This window comes from Jaculus jaculus, chromosome 1 (genome assembly GCF_020740685.1).
Source record: "Jaculus jaculus isolate mJacJac1 chromosome 1, mJacJac1.mat.Y.cur, whole genome shotgun sequence".
NCBI lineage: Eukaryota > Metazoa > Chordata > Mammalia > Rodentia > Dipodidae > Jaculus > Jaculus jaculus.
The window spans coordinates 315,441,366-315,466,444 of record NC_059102.1 but is presented as its reverse complement, the minus strand read 5'-3'; the positions used below and the strand labels follow the sequence as shown (position 1 = coordinate 315,466,444).

At 44.7% G+C, this 25,079-nt stretch overlaps 1 protein-coding gene across 1 annotated transcript; it reads left to right on the top strand.

Moving 5' to 3' along the window:
- Positions 1-1,617: 1,617 nt before the first annotated feature.
- On the top strand, positions 1,618-20,232 carry Slamf7 (SLAM family member 7). The gene is made up of 6 exons (XM_045143873.1): positions 1,618-1,735; positions 7,014-7,346; positions 8,839-9,108; positions 9,305-9,424; positions 10,292-10,395; positions 20,170-20,232. The coding sequence occupies exons 1-6, from the start codon at positions 1,681-1,683 to the stop codon at positions 20,230-20,232; spliced, it is 945 nt and encodes a 314-aa protein (XP_044999808.1). The 5' UTR covers positions 1,618-1,680.
- The last annotated feature ends 4,847 nt before the right edge of the window (positions 20,233-25,079 follow it).

Here is a 25,079-nt window from a genome sequence, read left to right as displayed (position 1 = left end):
ATGCCTCTCTCACCCAGGAAATTACGAGGGTTATGATACCAGAAACTGTGCACAACAAAATGCATATTTCTTGTTATGTTACACTATCATAAGCGGTATACATTTGTAATTCATATGCTTGTTTACCAAAATTATCGCTTTATCATTATGACATTTCCCTGTTGATGTCTCTGTTCAAAGTTTATGATCTATCAATAGAACCAGTCTATTTTTCTTACCTCTGGTAGCTGAATATCTTTATCCACTTACATCATAAAGTCCTTCTACATCTTGTGAGTGAGCCACTTGTAGATTGCATAGGTCAGTCTGATTTTTCTTAAATCCATTTTAATAGTTTTTGCCTTTTATTTGGAGTATTTAGTCAATTTATACTTAGTGTAAGTATTCATGTAGCTAGATTTAGGTCTACTATTTACTGCTTGCTTCACCATCTCTCCTTTCCTCTTTAAAAAACCTATTAATAAGCCAGGCGTGGTGGCACACACCTTTAATCCCAGCACATGGGAGGCTGAGGTAGGAGGATTGCTGTGAGTTTGAGGCCAGCCTGAGACTACATAATGCACAGTGAATTCCAGACCAGCCTGGGCTAGAGCAAGATCCTACCTTAGAATATATATATACACACACACACACATATATACATATATATACATATATATATATGATTTTAGGTTTATATTTTATTATATGGGTTTAATTTTTTTAATTTGCATTTGTTTATTTGCAAGCAGAGAGGATAGAGAGAAGAGAGACAGACAGAAAGAATGGGTGCACCAAGTCCTCCAGCAGCTGCAAACAAACTGCAGTCACATGTGCCACTTTGTACACCTGGCAGTACATGGGTACATGGTACTGGGTCATTTAGCTATGCAGGCAAGTGCCTTAACTGCTGAGCAATCTCTCCAGCCCTCCTGTGTGACTTCTAACCATCCATATTTTCATTATTTTCTCTTCACTGGCCATTTGGATATGCTTTTTTATAAAGTATTTGAGACTCTTGACTATCGAGTCACCACACTAATACGCAGGATTTCTTTACACAGTATAGTTATGAAAGCCACATGGGATATAATCATCACAAATACCTCCCCAACTCTATAACTAACTTGCCATTTTATTCTCATAATGGTTTCTTTATGCAATGATTTCTTTCAATTAAAAGTGATTTTTAATTTTTGTGATAACAAATCCTAAGCCTTTACTTTCTCAACCGTAAAGTAAGGGTATACAATAGTATTTCCTTCACAGGGTTTTATGTGGAATAAGTAAAAGATGGTGTGTATTCTCAGCACAGTGCCTGGCACTCAGAAAAGTGTCATATTAAATATCCCCTCAAGTGCTATTTCATCTAACCTATTTCCTGTTTCTGGGGCTCTGAGAGGGAATGTGGTGAAACAGAAAAGGCAAACCATATACACTTGATGCCTACCAAGTACGTGACTATATCTGTAACAGAAAATACAAGTTCTACCTTCGCTAGGGTTCAATTCAGTTTTTCCCTCCTTTGCTGGAGACTTTATTTGCCAGTGAATGGTGACTAAAAGCAGCTACAGACGGCTCATTCTCAGCTGTCAATCCCATGACCCCTCCTACTTTATTTAAACCACCAGCTGAGGAGCAGATGTGAGCTGTACTCGAGTGAAATCGGACCATTTTATTGCCTAACAACGAGAACACGATATGGCTGGCTTCCTAAAACACTTCATCCTTGCCTCTCTACTCTGCTGGCTTACGGGTGAGTCTTAAACCCTTTCCCATTCTCCTATTGTACCATCCCATGTAGCTCCCGGGTGATTGGGTCCATGCTGGAAGCTTGCCCTCACTTAGCATTAGAAAGGTAAACTCTGGTCTCTAGATAGGAACAGCTCTGAGAATGAACTCCCTTCTGATTGCCTCAGGGAAGGAAGGGCTGATAGAAGTCTGGGGTTTTAAAGGCCTGTGTGTTAACCCAGATTCTGCAAAGAATTAGATTACAGAGCCAAATCCTACCTGTGCCTAGGGTCTTTATCTTTTAGCCTTCCTTCCTCTAAGAATGATTTAAAAAGTAAAATCATACAGATGTGTATTTACTTACAAATACATTTTATTTAAATATATATCTAAACAGATTTGGTGGAAGGAAATATTTGACTTTTCTGTCTTAGCTCAAGCAACCTAGTCAGTCTGTATTTGGAAAGCTAAATTTATTATAGTCATTCTGTGTTTAATCATATGGAAGACTAAGGACTTGTATGCACCTGTCATAGGGATGATAGTGATTAAAGAGTTTACGATCCTCAGTATTCTCAACATAGATCAGGAGCCGTCTACATGAGAAATGTCACTCTCGCCATCAAACTTACAGGGTACTACTATGAGATTGCCCTCATAGCTGGGCAGGTGCACTCCAAGCCTATCTGACTCCAAGCCTATCTGAAGTGACGTGTCCAAAACTACACAGCGCTCTTGATCCTTCTTCCCCATCACCAGACCACACTTCACTTCATCTAAGTTTGCACTGTTAGGAAGCACCTGGCCTTAAGCAGATGGTCCTGAGACAGGCTTACTTTAGAAATCACTCCCTGAACGGATATGGTGATCAGAATTAGAACTTGAAGGTGAGGTGGAGGAGGGCTCGTCAGGGCTTTGAAAAAGTCTGAGCTGCCCACCTGCAGTATGTGCGACAAGACGGGATGCCGTTGTGAAAATCAGCTGCATGCACAGTCCCCACTCTAGCAGGCCGTGGGCAATAGGTATTCCATCTCCCATGGCTGAAAGGAGGTTCTAGAAAGATTGTTCTAGAACACGCAGTGGGCATGCAACGAAAGCAGTACTGACTAATAGACAAGACTATTCTGGTTTTCACTTAATAGCTGCATTACTGAACTTTTGCTTTTCTCCTGTGCCTAGCAGTTAATGAAATATTACTTGAAAAACTGTTGGTAGTGAGAAGTGTCTTCCTCAATTTGTTCTCCACCTTAGTTTTTGAAATAAAGTCTCTCACTATACTCGCTAGCCAGAGAGCCCCTGGGATTCCGTCTCTAACTCCCCAGCACTGGAATTATAAGGACACACCATAGCTGCCATTTGCTGTGGCTGCTGGTGAACCGAACTCAGGTCCTCATAATTGTGTGGCAAGCACTTAACAACCCATTAAGCCAACCCCCTCAACCCCGCCACACCAAACTTTCTAACACCATACTTGACAGCAGAGAGGTGTTCAGGAAATGTGTGTTTGAACTGAATCTTCCACTGCAAGAGAATTTCTTCCCTCTCCAAGTATAGCAGCCCAAGATAGGGACTGGAAGGCCCAAGACAAATAGGAATCATTGCATTGGGGACACGGTTGCACCAAGAGGAGATCACTCCAGCCAGATGAGAGGGGCCAAGGAGTAGCTTTCACAGCCATGGTTACTATAAGGTTCAGGAGTGACCAAGACCACAGAGACCACTCTGAAGCAAAGATGGAAGCTTTTATTCAGGAAAAACACAAGCTGCCAGGACTGTCTCTCAAGAGCAGAGCAGTCAACTTTGAGATTACAGATAGTGGGCTTTATAGGCTCTTCAGTTGGGGGAAGGTGAGGAAGGGAAGGAACTCCTTTGTTCTTTACATTAGCCATAGGGTGTGAGACCAGAAGTGACCAGGTGGGAGATAAGGAGGCAGGTACTTAAAGTGGACTTTGCCTCTTACTCCTCTGAAATTTTCGCCCCCCCCCATATCCATCCGACATGTGGCTGCACTGATGATGGATGTGCCTTGTAACCTTGACCTATTGAGGCTAGAACAAGGAAGGGAAGTGACAGCAAGAGCAAAGGGAGGGAGTGGCAAGAGTGAGAAGCTGTTGTCTCATTGGGTTGTGGAGCAAAACTGGGTGAGGTAATGCTCCTGATGACAGAAACCCGGAGTCTTGGCCTAGGCAGAGGTCCAAGAATGTCCTGCCCAGCCCCTCACACCTCCATGGGCACGTTGCCTGGGTGATGATTCAGGCTGGCACGTGAATCTCTGGCTCACTTTTCAGAGAAGTAGTCCAAAGATGTATTGGGAAATATTTTCTCTCTCTCTCTCTCTCTCTCTCTCTCTCTCTCTCTCTCTCTCTCTCTCTCTCTCTCTTTGGCAGCAATGAGACTAAAAAATGGGAGGCCTCCCCAAGGATGCTCCCACAGAGCTGTCAGGTAGCCATGCGCTTTGCAAAACACTTTCAGGTCCATATTTACACCTCAGTCTGAAGTTCCCAGAAAAAATAAAATCATGGTTTTATTTTCTCCCCCTAGAAGAGATCAGAAAACTGAAAGTCAAAGTGATATGTGGAAACAGAACACAGATCTCTGAGAAGAAGAGCTACTTCTCCCACTTCTCCCATATCTGTCTCTTCTCTCCACCCCCGGGATCAAATCCAGAGCTGCCAGGACTGACTCTCCAGAGCGGAGCAGTGTTTTTACAATAGGCAGAAGGTGAGAAAGGGGAAGGAATTTTCTTGTTAGGGCAGCAAATCTGTTTTTTTACATTAGCCATTTGGAGAGACCAGGAGTGACCTGGTGAGAGATAGGGGCACAGTAAATCTCTGATCTCAGGGTGAGACCAGGAGTGACCTGGTGAGAGACAGGGGCACAGTAAATCTCTGATCTCAGGGTGAGACCAGGAGTGACCTGGTGAGAGACAGGGGCCCCGTAAATCTCTGATCTCAGGGTGAGACCAGGAGTGACCTGGTGAGAGACAGGGGCACAGTAAATCTCTGATCTCAGGGTGAGACCAGGAGTGACCTGGTGAGAGACAGGGGCACAGTAAATCTCTGATCTCAGGGTGAGACCAGGAGTGACCTGGTGAGAGACAGGGGCACAGTAAATCTCTGATCTCAGGGTGAGACCAGGACTAACCTGGTGAGAGATAAGGAGGGGTGGTAAATTCTACTCTTGGGGCATCGTTCTTGAGGAATGTGGATGATCCATTTCCTTATATCTCCCTGTAGCCATCCTGTCTTTCTTTTAGTGACTCCCTTTTAGGAAGCCCATTTCAACCTAACACATACCACTGAGATACACCTCTGCCACCATGAGAGACAGAGAGAGAGAGAGAGAACATACAGTGGGACAAGCTGTCCCATCGTCCTCCCATTTCACTGTAACAAGGAACAATGAATGTACATAGACTCCCACATAGTTCACATCTCATAGTATTGACCCTGAGAAAATAGAACCACATTGTGAAAGAGTAAAAAAAAGTGAAAAGAGTAATTACTCATGGCTTAGCTACATGCCAACACACTAAAGCCACATTTAGTTGTGTGTTAGAAGCTTAGTCCCCAGTGTGGTGTTATAGAGATGTGGAAGTGTTAAGTTGTAAGGAGTTAAGAAGTGGGGCCGAGCAGAAGGTGTGAAGTTATAGGGGCACCACTCTGAGAAGTGAGTGCTGCTGTCTGGGAGGGAGCTAGCTCTCTCTAGAGCAGGTTATCACAAGGTAAGGGTCCCTATGCCTGGTGTCTTCAGTGGAGGGATGACTTCCATTCTGTTTCTCGGCCCTCTCATGACCAGCCAAGGGGGTCCTTGCCAGAATCCCAACAGATGGTGCTGCCCAGCTTCCAACCTCCAAAACTGTACACTAAAAAGAAGACTTTCCTATTAGTTAGGTACACAGTGTATATACAGACATTTTGGTACCATTGTTAGCCTCCTTCCTGTCCTTCCCGCCTCCTCAGGGACCCTCCTTATTGGGGAATATGAGGTTAACCATCAGTTATGGGTAAGAGGCAATGTCTCCGTGCATAACAACTCAACATGTGGCTCTGACATTCTTTCCTCTCCCTCTTCCGCAAATTTCCCTGAGCCATGTTGGGTTCATTTTAGGTCTGCTTCAGTGATGAGGTGTTGGGAGCCTCTGTGTCTCTGGATATCTGGCTTGGTAAGAGTTGGGTGTTCTCTGTGTCTATCTCTTTCACCCTTGTGCTGGTACCAGGTTCACCAAGAAAGCAGCATTCTTGCTCATTTCCCCAATTACTATTGGTTTCAGCTGGGGCCCTGTTAAGGCGTGATGGGCTGGTTCTCTCCTTAGGATCTGCTTCCATGTGAAAAAGAGAAGTAAATTCTCCAATGGAGAGTGAAGTCAGCACCAGATAAACGGAATAACCATTGTTATTTTAGAGATAATTTAATAGGTGTAGGCCCTCTTGTAGCCCACAATTGGTGGAAGTTTGATAATGTAGAGTGGTCTCATTTTGGGATATGGTAAAGTAATTTTGTATTTTGTTATTACAACAGAAAGGGACTAATCCACACCTTAAATATCTCCCCAAAATGCAGCTGAGATTGTAGTGAAACAAAAATTTCTTGTGAATGAAAAACTCTCCTACAATTCTTAATAGTTTGGGGTAAGCATCATGAGTCAGTACAGGCACACAGATCTCTTACTCCTCTCCTTTCCACTCAGACATATTAGGATGCAATCGAATGATGACCTTATGGAAGGGAAGTGACTTTGAGTCTATTATAATTAATAAAATAAAAGATAACTCAGAGGATCACTGTGAGTTCAAGGCCACCCTGAGACTACCGAGTTAATTCGAGGTCAGCCTGGGCTAGAGCAAGATCCTATAGGAAAAGCAAAAATAAAAAACTTGTAATAAAGATAAATCAACCCTAAATTTGGAAGCTATTGCTCTATTAGGATCAAATGGCTTGCCTCTCTTTGCTGGGATCCATGCATGCTGCTTCACGGTTGGGGAGGCCTCCTTCACCGAGGTCTCTCTGGAACAATCTGGCAGTCCTAAGACAGAAACTTCCTGTCCAATGGCAGAAACCCATGAAGAATGGAGCTGGGCTTTCCAGCCCACTGCAGAACTGGGTCTTTCCAGCCAGGCACCTCTGGGAACAGGTAGGGTGAATGTGGATGACCGGCAGGCAGAAGGTTGTGACCTCTGTACTTTAAGAGCTCCCCAGGTTCTGCTTGTCTTGAACTTGGGGGCATCTCTCAAGATCCTCCCAGGACCCACATGGAGCTAATGGGTGGCATGGGCTCATTTTCTGGCTCTCTATGTCCGCAGTGTCAGCAGCTTCTGGAACCCTGAAGAAGCTCACTGGCGCCCTTGGTGGATCTGTGACCTTCCCTCTGAGTTGCACAGTAAAGCAGGGTGACACTTTTATCTGGACCTTCAACGCAGTTTCTCTTGTTGCCTCACAACCAGCTGTGGAAGGGAAGCAAGCCACTGTCATAGTGACCCAAACTCATAACAAAGAAAGGATAGTCTTTACGGATGGAGGCTGCTCCTTGAAACTTGGCCCACTGAAGAAGGATGACACGGGTGTCTACCGTGTGGAGATGCATGGTGAATCTTCGAAGTCCCCCTTCATCCAGGAGTATGCACTACATGTCTATGGTAAGCGAGGTCAATTTGAATGGTGAACAGCTGCCATGTGGATGTGGTGAGCATCCTGATACAAGAGATGTTCAAGTAGGGGCTTGATAATCACGTGGCAAGAGTGTGAGAGAAGGAACTCCTGCATGGATGATGACCCCTGAGATCCCAGCTTACTCTGGGATTCTATGAAAGTCGATGTGGTGTAGGAAATGGGCATTATAAGCACTGGATATCTACAAGGTGCATGGTTTAGCCAGCGTAGGTGATTTCTTAGAGGCTGGGCTTCGAATCTGTACTGGGAAGGAAAGTAATACCTATCTTAATAAGATTACTGGGTACAAACATCAATCACTTCTTTCCTTACAGATTCTAAGCAATTGAGAAATAGACAAGAATCAGAAAAATGACAAAAGCCAAGTGTGGAGGTTCACACCTGTAATTCTAACTACTTAGGAGACTGGGGCAGGAGGGTAACTTGGGCCCAAGATTTAGAGGCTAACCTGGATACCATAGTGAGATCCTGTCTCAAAAGACAGGAGAGAGAAGAGAGAAGGAGAATACTGAGGAAGGTAGATAATTTTCTCCTGTGTCTAGACTGAGGAGCCCATGCAGGGAAGCTGAACTTACAGAGTAATTATTGAGCTCGCTATCAGAATAGTCGTTACTCACAAATGGAGCTGTACTATCAGGGAAACCAGGAGAAGGCTCTTGAGACTTGCTAACAGGTAGGTCAAGAACCTCAATCTACACATGTGTTCTATGGTGACATAGGTGAAGAGAACAGAAATTATACATTCTGAAGACAATCTAGCTAGCGGGAGAAAGAAAAGAGGGAAGATATTTGTGAACTGCAATATTTACTGGCATGACCCCTACAGAGATAGACGGTGGATGTCAGGCTTTCACTACTAACCACTGAACCAAGCCCTAACCCCGTGAGAGAAGAGCAGTGAGCTCAGGCAAAGAGATGTGGGACTCCAGTGTTATTCTTTACTGGAGAGTAGAATGAAAGTGTCGTCAGGGACTCCTGAGCCAGGTGTGGTGGTGCACGCCTTTAATCCCAGCACTTGGGAGGCAGATGTAGGAGGATCGCAGTAAGTTTGAGACCACCCTGAGACTATATAGTGAATTCCAGGTCAGCCTGGGCTAGACTGAAACTCTATCTCCAAAAAAAAAAAAAAAAAAGTCTCTAACAAGGGCTAAGTTAATTAGTGTGTAAAAAGCACTTAAGCACAGGGCTTTTTGTCCTGCTGGGCTTAGAGAATGACAGCTACATTTCTTTTCATAATTATTTCTCTCATTATTGTTGTTATTGCTATATAACTATGGGCAAGCTGACCTAGATAGTTCTCGTACTAGATAGATAAGATAAAAATTCTGTTCTGATTTTCTGCTGCTTCTCCATTCTGGAACTTTCCAGGGAGATTCAGGCTCAGGTTGAGAAAGCTAACTCAGAGAAAGGAGGGTTTTGGTATAACCTCCATCCTCAGTTTCTCTTTCTCATTCACAGAGTACCTGACAAAACCTAGAGTCACCATGGGTCAGCAAGACAATAAGAATGGCACCTGTGTGACCAATCTGACATGTTCCGTGGATCAGGCAGGGGATGTGAGTTACAGCTGGAAGGTTGTAGGGCGGATAGCCAATGAGTCTCATGATGGCTCCATCCTCCCCGTCTCCTGGAAACTGAGAGAGAGAGGCATGACCTTCATCTGCATTGCCAGCAATCCCATCAGCACCAATTCATCAAGCCCCATACTTGCCTGGAAGCTCTGTGAAGGTGACAGGGGATTTGGGGTGGAGTTAACTATCTGCTTTGGCTTCTTGGTCCCCATATGAACAGACTGTCTGTGAAAACTAGAGGCCTCTAGGAAGCCACCAGGCTGGAGGGAAGCTGCAGGTACTCTAAAATTGGATCCTCTTTCCTGGCGGACTTGTCTCCCCTCTGCATGGCTCTCCCCATTCTCTCTTGCAAGGTGCTGCCAACGGCCTGGATTCCTTCATGTTCTTCCTGACCTACCTGTGTGTGCCTATCCTGTTCATCCTTGTTGTACTGGCGTCTATTAGGCTGATTGCAAGGACAAAAAAACGCAAAGGTAGAGTATGTACAATTTTTGTCTTCATTTCATGCATTTCTCCCTCATTTATTTCTCAAGCAATATATGGACCCATTGGCAAGGCTGGGGTTGAAGATACAGAGATGAAGCGGTAGGTCATGGTCTCCGCCTTTCAAAGGTGCATAGTCAGCTCTACTCCTTAGCTCTGGAGAAGAGAGAGAGAGAGAGGTTGAGAGAGAGAGAGCTCTTTGCCTTCTCTCTTGAGAATGGGGTCCGTCTTTAGTGGCCATTCTGCTCCTTCCTACAGAAAGACTTCGTGACGTGGTCTCACATTGCTGGTTCTGATCCTACCTGGGAGGTAGTGACCTTCAACTTTGATAGCCTGCAGGTCAACACCCTCTAGCTAGTCCTCCCTATTTTCACCCCTGTCAGTGCCCCAGACCTGCCTGTCTTCCCCACTAAATCAGTATCAAGACTTCTTGGACACATTCTTCCTGGGAAAACTTTTCTCTGCACCCCATGCTGTGTCAGGAAGTCCTAACTTGTCTTCCCAAGCTCTCACCTAGGGGAGGGGCTGCTGGGGAGAAACCTAAGGAACGGTCGGGTTTGAACTGCAGACTTTAAGATTGCCTTCCCTATTGACAGCATCTCTTACCACCTCTGCTTCCCACTTTGATCACTTTGATCCAGAGATCAGGGCATGAAGTGACAGGGTGATTGATTCATTTGGACATGTCTAGTATTTTCCAGTTTAAACACTGAGAGTTCTCTGTCCCAGAATCCTTCAACTATAGGGCAACTGGGATGACTGGTCACCCTGAGTGGGCCATCCACGTGGCGTGGTGGGCAAGGAGGGTTGGTAAATGTTAGAAGAGGCAGGCTTTGATTCTCTCAATGTGGTTTCAGACACCATTGATGAGATGAAGAAAGTGGGCATCCATCAGGAAGTTCCTAACTCCTGCCCCTATGTGGAGGAGAGTGCAGTGTACGACACAATCCCATGCATGAATGTGAGTCCTTTCCCATCTTTTCTGGGACCTGATCCACCTCTTCAAGGCTTTCTTGGCTTCACTTGAGATTTTTTTTCTCACACGTTGGATAGCATGGGAATGGGGATTGTGAATGAGAAGTCCTTAACACTCAGTCTTCTTGTCTCTCCCACATCTTTATGAATTCATCTGTGCTGAAGTCGGTGACCTCTGGAACAGCCAGTTCTCACCCAACCAGTAACGCTCAGGTAAGCATGAATCATTTCTTCCCTCCCACACTTTATAAAGGCTGCTCAAAGGCCCGTTTTCTTTGCATGAAGCAGTGGGTAGAGAAGTGTGAACTGACATGATATTTGTAGTCAGGGTATCAGAAGACTTGATGCTCTAGAGATAACTCTTTCCTTTGAGGTGGTCAAAATGTCTTCAGGAGATGAGTCCCAGGGCCTATAGTTTATCTGGACCCATACTCAAGACTCCCAAGTTCCACTTCACTGAGTGAAACAAACACAACTTAAAGAAAATTATCTTGATCACAGCCAAAAGGCCAAGAATCGATGAAGAAAATTGTAAGAATAACATGTAAAGAAACTCAAATAACAAAAGAAAATTTACAGATATTAAATAAGTAGACAGCTTCAGAAAGGTCCCAGAATCAATCATTGCAGCTCAGGTGAGGGTAGCCGTTTAGAATATGTAAAGCCTTTTTCCACATTGACTCACTTAATGAAAAATAAACAAACACTTTGGAGCCTCAAACCACCAGTTTTACTTTAGTGCTTGGTCTCTCGACCAGGTTACACTGACCTACAAAACTTAGCTACCTTACCTCTTTCAAAGAGAAAGCATTATGTTTCCTCTTCCTCATTGTTGGCATTGTGACTGGTCCTTTCTCCCTCACACAGGTGTGAAGGGCCACTTTGTGACCTATTCAACTGATTTATATCACTTTAGGGCTGGCAAGATAGTTTATCAGTTAAGGTGCTTGCCTGCAAAGACCCATGTTTAACTCTTCAGATCCCATGCAAGCCAGATGCACAAAGTGACACAAGTGTGTAACGTCGCAAGTGCACAAGGTGGTGCATGAGTCTGGAGTTCAATTACAGTCCCTGGAGGCCCTGGTGTGCCAATATCTCTCTCTTTCTCTCTCTCCCTCTCTTGCTCTAGCTCTCTTGCATTAAAAACAAAGGCCAGTCTGTTAGGCTTGCCGAGAGAGAGAGAGAGAGAGAGAGAGAGAGAGAGAGAGAGAGAGAGAGAGAGAGGGAGAGAGGTATGTGTGTATATGTATACACACACACACACACACACACACACACACACACATATCAGTTTATCACTATCTTCCCTCTCTGTCTGTTCAGGTTACATCCCAGAGAGATTGCAGGGCAGCCATGGGTGGCCAGAAATAAATACCAACCAAATCAGGACCTTTTTCTCTAACCAGGAAGAAACTTTATTATTGCTGTTGGTTTGTTTTATTCTAGTATATCAGGCATCCTTACTGGTTTCTCCAGGAACCCTATGCTTTGGGGAAAGTTTATTTGCAACATGAGCACTGGTATTTCATATTGTCCTTTAGCCACCCTAAGAGACTAGTAGTTTATGAGACATATCTTAATTATTTTTGAATTTCACTGAAACATAATGTAACTAATAATGCAATTAAGAAAATAAATAACACAATGGCTTCCTTTAAAGTTATTTATTATCCTTATTATTCTTTATTATTATAAGGAGAGTGCTCCTACTGCCTATTCCTGTTCTAGAAACTTCTTTTTTGTCTCACCATCTACCTCTACCTCTACTTTCCCTTGTCTGGACTGTGTTTAGATCATGCCTCTCTGGTCGTGTCTGTGTGACTGAGACAGTGGGTGGTAATTTTGTTTGTTTGTTGTTTTGGAGGTAAGGTCTCACTCTAGCCCCTGTTTGTTTTCTAACAGGAGACTAATTCAGAAGAGGACCAACCAAGTGTGCTTTACTCCATTGTACAGATTCCCAAAGTGGTAAGAAGCTTTAGAGCTGAGTTTCATCTCATTAATTGCCTTTTTTTTTCCTGGTTCCCATTCAGGTGAACATTTCTTCACCTTTGGGAATCTCATTCTCTGACATGAGAAGATGATGTTTCTGCTACTTTGCAATATCTGTCTGCATGTAATGAGTTCCTGCTTCCTGCCTGCGATGCCAGACACGTAAAGTCCATGTAGCTTTGAGAACATCATCTAGACATCTTCTCATAGCTGTACTCAGGGTTACACAAGAATACGGGGGATAGATGAGAACCGTCTTTGAGAAGTCCAAATGGAGCAACCTGGTACAAATAGAATAAGAAAGAGGTTCTAGATAAGAATGAGATGGAGCTGGGCATGGTGGTGCATGCCTTTAATCCCAGGATTTGGGACGCAAAGGTAGGAGGATCGCCGTGAGTTCGAGGCCACCCTGAGACTCCATAGTGAATTACAGGTCAGCTTGGGCTAGGGTGAAACCCTACCTTGAAAAACCAAAAAAAAAAAGAATGAGATGGAAATCCTGACTATGGTCATGGATAAGGAAAAAGGCATGACTGGGGTAGATGCTTCCACTTGCTCCTGAAGCACAGTAAACTCTAGCAGGCAAGTGTTTCTTTGCTCTCGCTATGTGACTTCTGATTTGCGCCCTCCCTCAGTGCCTAGGGGCTGAGGAGATGGTTCAGTGGGTAAAGTACTTGCTGTGCGATCATGAGGACCTGAGTTCAGATTCCCCAGGGACCATGTAAGAGTCAAGCATGGCGGTATATGCCTGTCATCTCAGCACTGAGGAGGCAGACAGAGGATCAGCAGGCCTACTGACTGACTAAGCTAGCCCAATCAGTAAGCTTCGTGTTCACGGAAAGAGATCGTGCATCAAAACATGAGGTAGAGAGCTGGAGAGATGGCTCAGCCGTTCAGTGTGCTTCCTGCGCAAGCATGAGGGGCCCAAGGGGGCCTGAGACTACCTGAGTTTCAAATCGCCAGATCCCACTTAACACGGCTGGCTGTGGCCACGTGCACCTGTAACCCCAGTCCCATGGGGAGCAGAGACCCAAGAGTCGTCTGAGCCCTTGAAGCTCCTGACTTAGTAAAAGAGAGAGAATGGGTGACAAGGGAGGGAGGGAGATGGAAAGAAAGGGAGGAAAAATGAGTCTCAAAACAAAACCAGGCAGAAGAGCAATGGGGTGGAACGCCAGATGTTCCACTCCAGCCACCTCAGGTGAGCATACAAGACACTTCAAGGGCACATGCATGTGCATACCACACACACTTACAAAATTAAAATTAAAAAAATAAGGTGGAGAGTGACTGGGGAAGACACCTGACATTGACCTCTGGCCTACACACACACACACACACACACACACACACACGAATATTAACATGCATATAACATACACACACCATATACATATGCAAAAAATAAAAGACGTAAGACTTCCATTCCATCACGGCCTGTGCTTTGCAGAAACAATGGCACTTTCTTGTGTCTTTTTGCTTCCTCTCCCAAACAAAACCAAAACGATTAGGGATCTTGAGAGCAGTTTTCTTTTTGATTGAAGTACTTGCTTCTGACAAATTTATTGCAAGAAAAGCTCAGTTTGTTGAGCACGTAGAAAGGTATACACACGTGCAGAATGGTTGTTCTAGGCTGAACGTGATTGGACAGGTGGGAGGGGCATGCACCCTGGGGCTTTGGGCTGGGTACCCTGGGAAAGTGTCTGGGATACAGGGGCTTTTAGGAAAGATCCAGAACCCTGCCCAATTCTAATATTCTTCATGTCTGCCTGCAGGTAAAGGGTCCCCACTCCACACCTGTGATGCCAGACATACCAAGGCCATTCAGTTAACTTGGAGAATTTCTTCTAGACAGCAGTGTGCCCTCAAGTCTTACTCCAAAGATTCACCATTTGGAACAGAATGGTGACTTCTGTTGTAGCTTACATGTAAAATGATCCACACAGTCTCATGTGTTTGAATCCAGACAGTAAGACCAGGCCCCTGAGGTCTGAGAGGAGAGCGATGACTGTGAGAACTGGGCTCTAGGCCATGCATATTACACTCTAGCAAAGAATCTGGCTATGCTCCGCTGTGTCCTGAAAAGCTGAGTGAGGCTGAACTTAGAAGCAACGGACTAATTTGTTTGGTGGAGGAAATTTCAACACAGCATAGCGTCTAGGCCTCAGGACAGGGCTTGGAGCCCTACCCCAGGACTTGAAGGTCATTCAAGACATTCAAGACAGACAGACAGACACATCCAGTGGAAGCAGGTTTGCTGTTGAAAATGGACATACTAAGAGAACCACCAATTATGTGCCTGGCACTATGCTGAGTTTACACTGTTTCATCCAACATGCTCTTGTTCCTCACAAACTTGACCCTCATGAGCTACTTTTACAGGGAGTCACAGTAGCTCTTACTACAGATTCCCGGAAGGTGCTGTGTGGATATGCAAGTACTGAAGGTCAAAACACACAAGGATAGAAAATCCAGGTAGACACCCGTGTTCAGCTATAGCCCCATCCATGGAAGCTCAGAAGTGTATATGCCCAAGGATGAAAACTCTTCAAGCCAGCTTCATTTACACTCTGCTGCAAAGGGAAAGTTTTCGGTCTTAGACCTGAATAGGAGGAGCTCATCTCGATGAGTACCCAGAATACACATTTCAGATCTAACATAACAGAGCTGGAGTTAGGAGATGGGGCCTACTGGGTTGATTGCTTATACATCTTTAATGTCATTTAACTTTCTCAGTAGGTATTTATTGGGAACCTCTAGGTCAATCTGCTATATAAAACAGACATGATGTGAAAGAGATATAGGGAAGCACAGGTCAGGAGTGGGAGACTGCATCTGATGTGTCCCGAGGCATACATCTTTAATGCAAATGCTATAAAGGGAACTGGTGTCCCACAGTTGGAGGATATGAAAAAAGGTGGAAAGTATTTGTTTAAATTTAAATAGATGAAATATCTTTGTGTCGGGGGCCCTTCAAATATAAGATGGGCCAAGTAAGATAAAAATAAATCTGCAAAGAAATAGGTTAGCAAGATAGCTTAGTTGATGAAGTTATTACCTTGCAAGCATGAGGACCTAGGTTGATCCCTGGTACCCACATAAAATATGCAGCATAGCAGTATACACCTATAATCCCAGTGCTAGGGAGGTGAAGACAGGAGGGTCCCTGGAGTTTTCTGTTCCAGGCCAGTGAGAGACGCTGTCTCAAAAAGATTTCAAAAAGAAGCAGATGGCACAAGATAACACCCAAGATTGTCCTCCGACCTCCACACACACATGTATGCATGCATAACACATACACATGTACCCACACATACACTGTGAATGTGTATGCCCCCCCACACCCACACACATGGTAAAAGAAAAAAGGACCAGGGGAAAAAAAAACTAAGAAGAAAAGCAAGAGTGACATGAGGCTGTTTTGAGAGGAAATGAGTTAAAAATAGAGCACAGTTCCCTAATGCCACCACCACCACAAAAGGGGAGGGCTGACCTCTGCCCCGTGCTGGATAGGCATGCCCTGTGCAAGGCACAGTGTCAGGAATGCTGAAAATGTATTTATTACTGTAATTTTATAGAAAAATAAAATCTCACTTTAAAAATATTTTACTTGGGCTGGAGAGATGGCTTAGCGGTTAAGCACTTGCCTGTGAAGCCTAAGGACCCCGGTTCGAGGCTCGGTTCCCCAGGTCCCACATTAGCCAGATGCACAAGGGGGCGCACGCGTCTGGAGTTCATTTGCAGTGGCTGGAGGCCCTGGCGCGCCCATTCTCTCTCTTTCCCTCTATGTGTCTTTCTCTCTATGTCTGTCGCTCTCAAATAAATAAATAAAAAATGAACCAAAAAACTTTAAAAAAAAAAATATTTTACTTATGTATTTGAGAGAGTATGAATATGCCAGGGCCTCCTGCTGCTAAAAATGAACTCACTTTGTGCATCTGACTTTCCATGGGCCCTAGGGAATTGAATGTAAGCCAAAAGGCTCCGCAAGCAAGTGCCTTTAGCCACTAAGCCATCTCTCTAGCCCAAACTCTTTTAATAGAATCAGTATGCATTGAGGAAGCCCCCAGCCCAAAGGTAAATGCAGGGGTGGTGGCACGTAATAGCACTTGGAGGAGAGAACTATTTGCATTGGAGCCAGAAGTAGAAGCCAGGACTTTAAACTCGTTTGTGACCTCAGTGATGCCCCAGCTTGAACACTACACCACATCATCAGGGCTTGGGATGAGGTAAATGAGGTACTCGCCAAAGCACAAAAATTAAAGGTAGGGAGTGTTGGGGACAAAACACTCAGCAATAAAGATAATATTTTAGCCAGGAATGGTGGCACACGCCTTTAACCCTAGCACCTGGGAGGCAGAGGTAGGAGGATCGCTGTGAGTTCAAAGCCATCCTGAGACTACATAGTGAATTCCAGGTCAGCCTGGGCTAGAGTCAAACCCTACTTCAAAAACAAAACAAAACAAAAAGATAATACTTAACTGAAGTATCCTTAAAAATCAAAACTAGTGCAAAAAGTCCTTGATGAAAAAAATTAAAGACATACCATGCTATATCAGATTATAGACTGGAGAAAACAGAAAATTCAGTAATGGCAATTCTGTGTTTCATCACAATAGTGATATTTTGTTTGCCTAGCTACATGGTTTTTCCCCCTTTGCACCCAAAGGCAAGTGGCCCTCCAGGCACCTGTAATGTGAGTCTCGGGTATTTAACCATCAAAAGAAGAAAACACCACTAACTTATTTACAGTGTTATTAAATGGAGTTCCCAGCTGATGCAGGGTTTGGGGATTCAGGGGCTCCCCTGACCTGTGAACCCCAACTTTTAGTCCTTATTTTATTTTAACAAAGAACTGATAAAAACAGACATCAAGAAAGGTTAAGTATGAATTATTACATTTATTTAGGAAGAAATTATGAATTATGAGGTTTATTGGGAGAATTAAGATCCAGGGAGAAGGCTAGCTGATAGTCTCAACCCAGAAGAGAATTCTCCTTGTCTGGCTGGAAAGGGAGAGTGGAGATGTAGAGAATCTCTACTGCAGAGAAACCTTTAGGGGTAGAAGGGCTCTGGAGGGGGCACATACGCCCACACATGGAAGGCAAACTTAAGAGCCCAAAGATCCTGTTCACCTAAAAGACCAGAGGGGATGAAGAAATAACCCACAACCCCATGGGGAATACCAGCCACCCCACTGAGGAGGACCCCAGCATAATGGGAGCAGGGTGGAAAGAAAAGATAGTACCAACACATGATGTGTCCATACAAAATATGTTCTTTTTTTTTAAATTTTTTATTTATTTATTTGAAAGCAACAGACACAGAGAGAAAGACAGATAGAGGGAGAGAGAGAGAGAATGGGCACGCCAGGGCTTCCAGCCTCTGCAAACGAACTCCAGACTCGTGCACCCCCTTGTGCATCTGGCTAACGTGGGACCTGGGGAACCGAGCCTCGAACCGGGGTCCTTAGGCTTCACAGGCAAGCGCTTAACCGCTAAGCCATCTCTCCAGCCCACAAAATATGTTCTTAATAAAAAGAAAACAGGAAGGAAGGAAGGAAGGAAGGAAGGAAGGAAGGAAGGAAGGAAGGAAGGAAGGAAAGAAAGAAGGAAGAGAGAAAGAGAGAGAGAGAAAGAGAGAGAGAGAGGGAAAGGAAAGGAAAGGAAGGAAGGAAGGAAGGAAGGAAGGAAGGAAGGAAGGAAGGAAGGAAGGAAGGAAGAAAGGAAGGAAGGAAGGAAGGAAGGGAAGGAAGGAAGAGTAAAGGGCTCAGAAATCAAAGAAAAGAAAACCCAAACATGTAATCAAAGTGAGAAAGCACCCCAAAAGAAGACGCATGTAGAAGGCAAGCAGGAAAACACTCAAGTGGGTAGTTTAAGGCACTAGCTTACAAAGCTTGCCAATCTGGGTTCAATTCCCAGTATACACATAAAGCCAGATGCACAAAGTGGCATCTGGAGTTCATTCATAGTGGCAAGAGGTTCTGGTGTTTCCTCCTCCCCCTCTCCTCTTCCCCTCACTCTCCTTGCAAATCCAAAAAAGGGGGGGCTGGAGAGATTGCTTAGCAGTTAGGGTACTTGCCTGCGAAGCCTAAGGACCCAGATTGGATTCCCCAGTACCCATGTAAGCCAGATGCACAAGGTGGTGCAAGAGTCTGGAGTTCATTTGCAGTGGCTGAAGGTCCTGGCATGAACATTGTCTCTGTATTTATTTGCCTCCCTCTCCCTGCCTCTCTCAAATAAGTAAATAAAATATTTCTTTTTTAATCTCAGCTTGGGCTATGGGGTAGAGAATGGCTCACTGGATAAGACACTTGACATAAATGTGTGAGTATATAAGTTTGGATTTTCAGAACCCAAGTCAAAACCCAGGTACTATAGCACACATCTGTAATCCCAGCATGCATGCCTTCAGAAAGACAAGAGTTAGAGACAGGTAAATCTCCCGGATGCTAGCCGGCCATGTATAAGCAGTGTGAGACCCTGCTTCAAGCAAGGTGAAAGGTCCTGACTGACATGAGACTGTCCTCTGACTTCCACATGCACACACACACTCATATACACACACACACAATTTAAAAAAAAAAGAATTACAAGTTGTACAACCAAGAGTGGATATACATGTCTATAATCTCAATATTGGAGGCAGAGTTTGGAGAATCACCCCAATTTTGGTCTACATAGTGAGTCCCACACTACCAATGGCTATGTGAAGAAATCTTTGCTCAAAAAATTTTAATTAATTCAATGGGCTGGAGAGATGGCTTAGCGGTTAAGCGCTTGCCTGTGAAGCCTAAGGACTCCGGTTCGAGGCTCGGTTCCCCAGGTCCCACGTTAGCCAGATGCACAAGGGGGCGCACGCGTCTGGAGTTCGTTTGCAGAGGCTGGAAGCCCTGGCGCGCCCATTCTCTCTCTCTCCCTCAATCTGTCTTTCTCTCTGTGTCTGTCGCTCTCAAATAAATCATAAAAAAAAAAAAAAAAAAAAAAATTTTAATTAATTCAAAAATTTGAAGAAATATTGAGTTATGAGCAGGGTCCTAGTAGCACCTATCTGTAATCCCAGTACCCAGAAAGTTTAAAAAAAAAAAAAAAAGAGGACTGTGAATTTGAGATCTCTGTGGGCTACTTAATGGGAACTAGTCCCAGTGCCCCATGGAAAGCCAGGTGCACAAGGTAGCACATGCGTCTGGAGCTCATTTGTATCCGCTAGAGGCCCTGGTGAGCCCATATTCTCACTCTCTATCTCTTTCTCTGTCTCTCCTTTCTCTCCCTCCTCCCTCTGATTGCAAATAAAAATAAATTGAAAGTGTACAGATTATACAAAGTTTTTAAATGTAAGCTTTTATAATGCTAGAAAATATGGTATCACAATTGAAGAGTCAAGTGTGAACTTCATTGTGCTACACCGTTATAACACCTTGGGGCTCCCCAGCTCATGCAGGAGACACCAGCCAGGGCCTGACAGACCAGTCCTTCCAATTTCTTTGCTTTGAGGTCAGGGCCCTCCTTGGGCACATGAGCCAGCATCAACCTACAAATAAGCATCACCTAGGGTCACAAATGTAATACAAAAGAGTTCTGCAGTCATTTGGATAAGGCGTTCTCCGTAAACTCATGCGTTCTGAATGCTTGGTCCTCGGATGACAGCAGTTTGGGAGTTGAAATCTTGCTGAAGGAGGTATGTGGTTGGGAGTGTGCTTGCAGGTGTTACGGCCAGCTTCCCCTTGAGCCTGTGGATAGCTTTTGGTAATATAACCGCTGCTGTTGTCCTGCAGGGAAGCAAAGAGACCAGGAAATCACCAAGGCTTGCAGAAAATAGCAAGCTCCGTGATCAGTGAGAGAACCTGGCCAAAATGACAACAGGACAGAATCTGAAGTTCACATCCATATTCAAGACCAACTTGGGCTGCATGAGACCCGAGAAAGAGAGAGGGGAGAGGAGAGGAGAGGGGGAAAGAGAGTGAGCATGGAAAGAAAAAGAAAGAAGGAAAGAGACCTGTGTGTCACTCCTCTGCCTTTTGATTAATATCCAGTGTAAAAAGACATCTATGCTTGGAAAAAATAGAGGGAAATACATCAAAATATTAACACTGGGGCTGGAGGGATGGCTTAACGATTAAGGCATTTGCCTGCAAAGCACAATGACCCAGGTTCGATTCCCCAGGACTCACATTAGCCAGATACACAAGGGGGCACACATGTCTGGAGTTTGTGTGCAGTGGTTGGAGGCCCTGGCATGCCCATTCTCTCCCTCCCTCCCCCCCCTTTCTCTGTCAAATAAGTAAATAAATAAAAATTTTTTAATATGTGTTCATTTTCCAAGTAGTCTTTAATGAAAAGCATGTATTACACAATAGAATGGAAGTCATTTTAAATAGATATTCAGTGAGAACAAGATGGGTGGTGCTAAGAAGCCTCAGGGGAAAGTCTGAAACTGAAGGTGTGATACAGGAAGATGGAAAGCGCCCCTCTGGGTGACTGTGGGAGGGTCCTCCCACAGTGACCTGGGGAAAAGATTAATCTCCCCCAGGAAAGAGGGCTGGAGGTTATGACAAGTTGGGTAGAGATGGCGGGGACTTAGAAACCACTCTGCTCCATCCCTTCTCCCCTGGGAACCGACTCAGATAGTAAATAATTAATAATGATCACCCCCTCATTCTCCTCTTTTGAAAAGCGGGGCTCAAGTAGAACAAATTATCTGTAATGTGGAAACCCAGTATTTTCTGCTACGGGCTACAGAAAGAGCCCCCCGCCCCGCCCCGCCCCCTCCCTCCTGAGCTTAACCAAGAGGCAAAAACCACCAGCTTGTCACTATGAGAAGTCACGTTATGTCACAAGCCCACTTCGTGCTGCTATGTGGTTTGGAGCAATGGTTGTAAGGTGTGAGCAATAGATTCTCAAAGACAATAACATATGGTACCTATGATTTCAGGCACTATTCAAAATACGGAATATGTAAAACAATGAACCAAAACCAAGGTCTGAGCCCTCAGGGTACTTACATGCTCATGAGAGGCCAACATTCAAATTACCTTTCAAATACAGTTGTCAGGACTGCTATGAAAGAGAGGTGTACGGTGTTGTGATAACATACATATGGTTTTTCCTTGGGGTCAGGGAAGTGTCAGAGAATCTCCAACTTAATAAAAATTGAGCTGAAACCTAAAGATGAAAGAAGGGCTGGAGAGATGGCTTAGCGGTTACAGTGCTTGACTTCCAAGCCAATGGACCTAGGTTCAGTTCCCCAGGACCCACTTTAAGCCAGATGCGTAGGTGGCGCATGCATCTGAAGTTCGTTTACAGTGGCTGAACTATCTCCCTTTTTCTCTCTCTCTCTCAAATAAATAAACTAAAATAAAAATAAAGATGAATAGGAGCTGCTAACAGGAAGGGGAGGCGAAAGTCTCCTTAGACAGAGGACAGAGCCTTGTGCAAAAGCCCCATATTGAAAGGACCTAGCAGAACAAAGGCAGTGCGCCCATCCCAGGGGGGGAAGTGGTTTCCAACATTTCACTAGCTGGTAGGAGAAGAGATTGTAGGGGTTAGGGCTGGGTGTCGGCAAATGTCTTGAAGACTATGATAGTGACTCATGATGGAGGTCTCTCGGTCAGACAGGATGGTGAGCTGAAGGTAGAAAGAGATAGCTCTAGTGGATAAGGAAACTTCTGCCTCCAGTGCTGTCTTGAGGATGTTTGTTGATCTGAAAGAGGAGATTCACCTTTTCTAGAGTTCACGACCACCAAATTTATAGAACTGATTTGTCCCTTTGACCTGGGACACCCCCCCCCCCAACCCACCCCCCGCCGCAACAAAAGAACTTACCTAAGTTCAGACAAGGAAAATAAGAAACACACCAGTCATTGCCAACTTTGAGGCATCTGTGTAGTCAAGAAGATCTAAGATTTGGACACATGATTCAACATTTTGAATGCCCACAGGAACCTGCTCAAAGGAATCAAGACCATCTCTAGAAGAAAAAGTAAAGACGAAGTCTCCAGATGCTCCTTGTGTAAGCAAGAACCTCTCTGTGGGAAGAAACAATAGACTACAGCCCGGAAAGTACTGTGAATTGGTAAACAGAAAAGAAATTGTTTGGTGTGTGTGTGGTGTATGTACATGCGTGTGCATGCTAGTACAAGTGTGCTGCCGCACATGCGTGGGGGTCAGAAGACGGCTTTTGGGTGCCCGTCCTCACTTGTCACGTCATTTTGAGACAGGGTCTCTCATTCCATTGGTTCCATTGTTCACTGCTGTGTTCCTCGGACTAGCTGATCTGTGAGCTTCCAGGAAATTCTGCTGCCTCCACTTCCCTTCTTGCTGTGGGAGTGTTAGGTTTATAGAAACCCCCATCTTTTGGCTTAAATACGGGGTCTGGGAATACAGACTCGGGTACTCAGGATTGCACAATGAGAGCTCATCGCTGAGCCGACCCCCCCTCCCCCACCCCCCAGCCTGAACTTCTGGACAAATGTAAAGATTCTTTGAGTTCTAGCTAGTTGTAATCCTGAACATCCTGTTTACTGCAATCTGTCAAGATAGTAAATAAGAGAAAAGAAATGATTCCATAAAATGATAATCATAATACCTAAGAGCACTGACTATATGCTTGGCATTGTTCTAAACCTTATGCGCATATTTGTACATGTGTATATCCTTGTGTATGTTTATTTAATCCTTACAACAAGCATTACCTTTAATAGGTGAGGTTACTTAGACCAAGGGATTGGGGGGAAGGCGCGTGCTGTGGTTTTGGGCCCGTATGTATTACTTCTATGACCAGCATTAATTAGTTAACATTAATTTTATGAATTTAAAGTAAATACTAGGGCTGGAGAGATGGCTTAGTAGTTAAGGCACTTGTCTGCAAAACCAAAGGACACAGGTTCAATTTCCCAGTACCCATATAGGCCAGATGCTGTGGTGCATGCATCGGGGGTACATTTGCAGTGGCTGAAGTCCCTGGTGTGCCCATCCCCTCTCTCTCTCTCTGTCTCTCTCTCTCTCTCTCTCTCTCTCATGACTCTCTGATTGCAAATAAATAAATAAGGAGACAGGTACATCACAGATACTATAAGAGGAGGGATAGGTAAGAAAAGAAAGATGTGTGCAAGATGCATAAGGGACTGTACTACTTAAGGCCTTCCTGAGAAAAAGATGAGAGACAGACAGAGGAAGACAGAGACAGGCAGAGAGATGGCTCTTGCATTAAGACCAAAAGTTTCACATTTTACCATCTGAAAGCTAACCTAGACTCCTCAATCCTCAATCCTGCCTCCAAATACTCAGTGTTGGGATTACAGGTGTGTGCCACCATGCCCAGCTTCATGATAGCTCTTTATGTGGTGAGGTGTGAAATTTCATTCCTGAAGGGCTTGGACAATTCGAAGTCCTATCTGGATTGGACTGTAGTTTTCTAAAACCCTGAATCACAGGTCATAATAATACTAAGAGATGCTCCTAAGGAAACTTCCATTGTGGGCTAGCAGTCTAATTTCCCCTTGTAGCCAGAAGCTCCACCTCAGGCAAAAGTGGAACTTCCTTCTTTGCTCATTGATTCAGAGGTAAGTTAAGGAGTCCAAAATGTCTGGGTGACAGATTTACCTTCCAGGTCACTGGAATCACTGTTATATAGATTTCTTTTATTTTTCTATGTATTTTATTTATCATTTATGTGCAAGGAACGAGAGGGGGAGAGAGAATGAGCATAGGTGTGCCAGGGTTCTTGCTCCTGCAAACAAACTGCAGATATGGACACCACCTGTGCATCTGGTCTTATGTGGGGACTGCGGAATCAAACCCAGGCCATCAGGCTTTCAAGCAAGCACCATTAACCACTAAGCCATCGCTCCAGCCCACTGTTATATTTCTTGGTAGAAACATTCCTCCTTTGTAATTAAATCTGTCGTAGTCTGTTTTGTGTTTTACCAAAAAAAAAAAAAAAAAAAAAATCCTAAGACTGGTGACTTCGTAAAGACAACAGCCACATAGTTCATTGTTCTGAAGATTCAAGAACATAATGGAGCATGAGCTTGTGACAAGAATGTCACAACAGACAGCACATGTGTACACACATGGCGGGAGCTTGTACACACATGGGTGCACACATGGCGGGAGCTTGTACACACATGGGTGCACACATGGCGGGAGCTTGTACACACATGGGTGCACACATGGCGGGAGCTTGTACACACATGGGTGCACACATGGCGGGAGCTTGTACACACATGGGTGCACACATGGCGGGAGCTTGTACACACATGGGTGCACACATGGCGGGAGCTTGTACACACATGGGTGCACACATGGCGGGAGCTTGTACACACATGGGTACACACATGGCGGGAGCTTGTACACACATGGGTGCACACATGGCGGGAGCTTGTACACACATGGGTGCACACATGGCGGGAGCTTGTACACACATGGTACACACATGGCAGGAGCTTGTACACAAATGTGTACACACATGGCGATAGCTTGTACACGCATGGGTACACACATGGCGGGAGCTTGTACGCACATGAGAGTCACATAGTGAAGGAGAGGGTAAGCTGGAAAAGCTAGCCTTGCTTTACAGCAGCCCACCATTATAGTACTCAATTCAGTTTGGGGAGATTTAACCCACTCCCTCAAGACAAGCATTGAGCCTCTTGTGTACCCTACAGTGACCTAACCACTTCCCCAA

Bases quoted from the DNA above. Each gene is read 5' to 3' on its own strand.
- Slamf7 (XM_045143873.1), top strand. From the start codon at position 1,681: ATGGCTGGCTTCCTAAAACACTTCATCCTTGCCTCTCTACTCTGCTGG. The intron at 1,736-7,013 runs GTGAGTCTTAAA...CTATGTCCGCAG, and splicing joins TCTACTCTGCTGGCTTACGG to TGTCAGCAGCTTCTGGAACC. The intron at 9,109-9,304 runs GTGACAGGGGAT...CTCTCTTGCAAG, and splicing joins TGCCTGGAAGCTCTGTGAAG to GTGCTGCCAACGGCCTGGAT.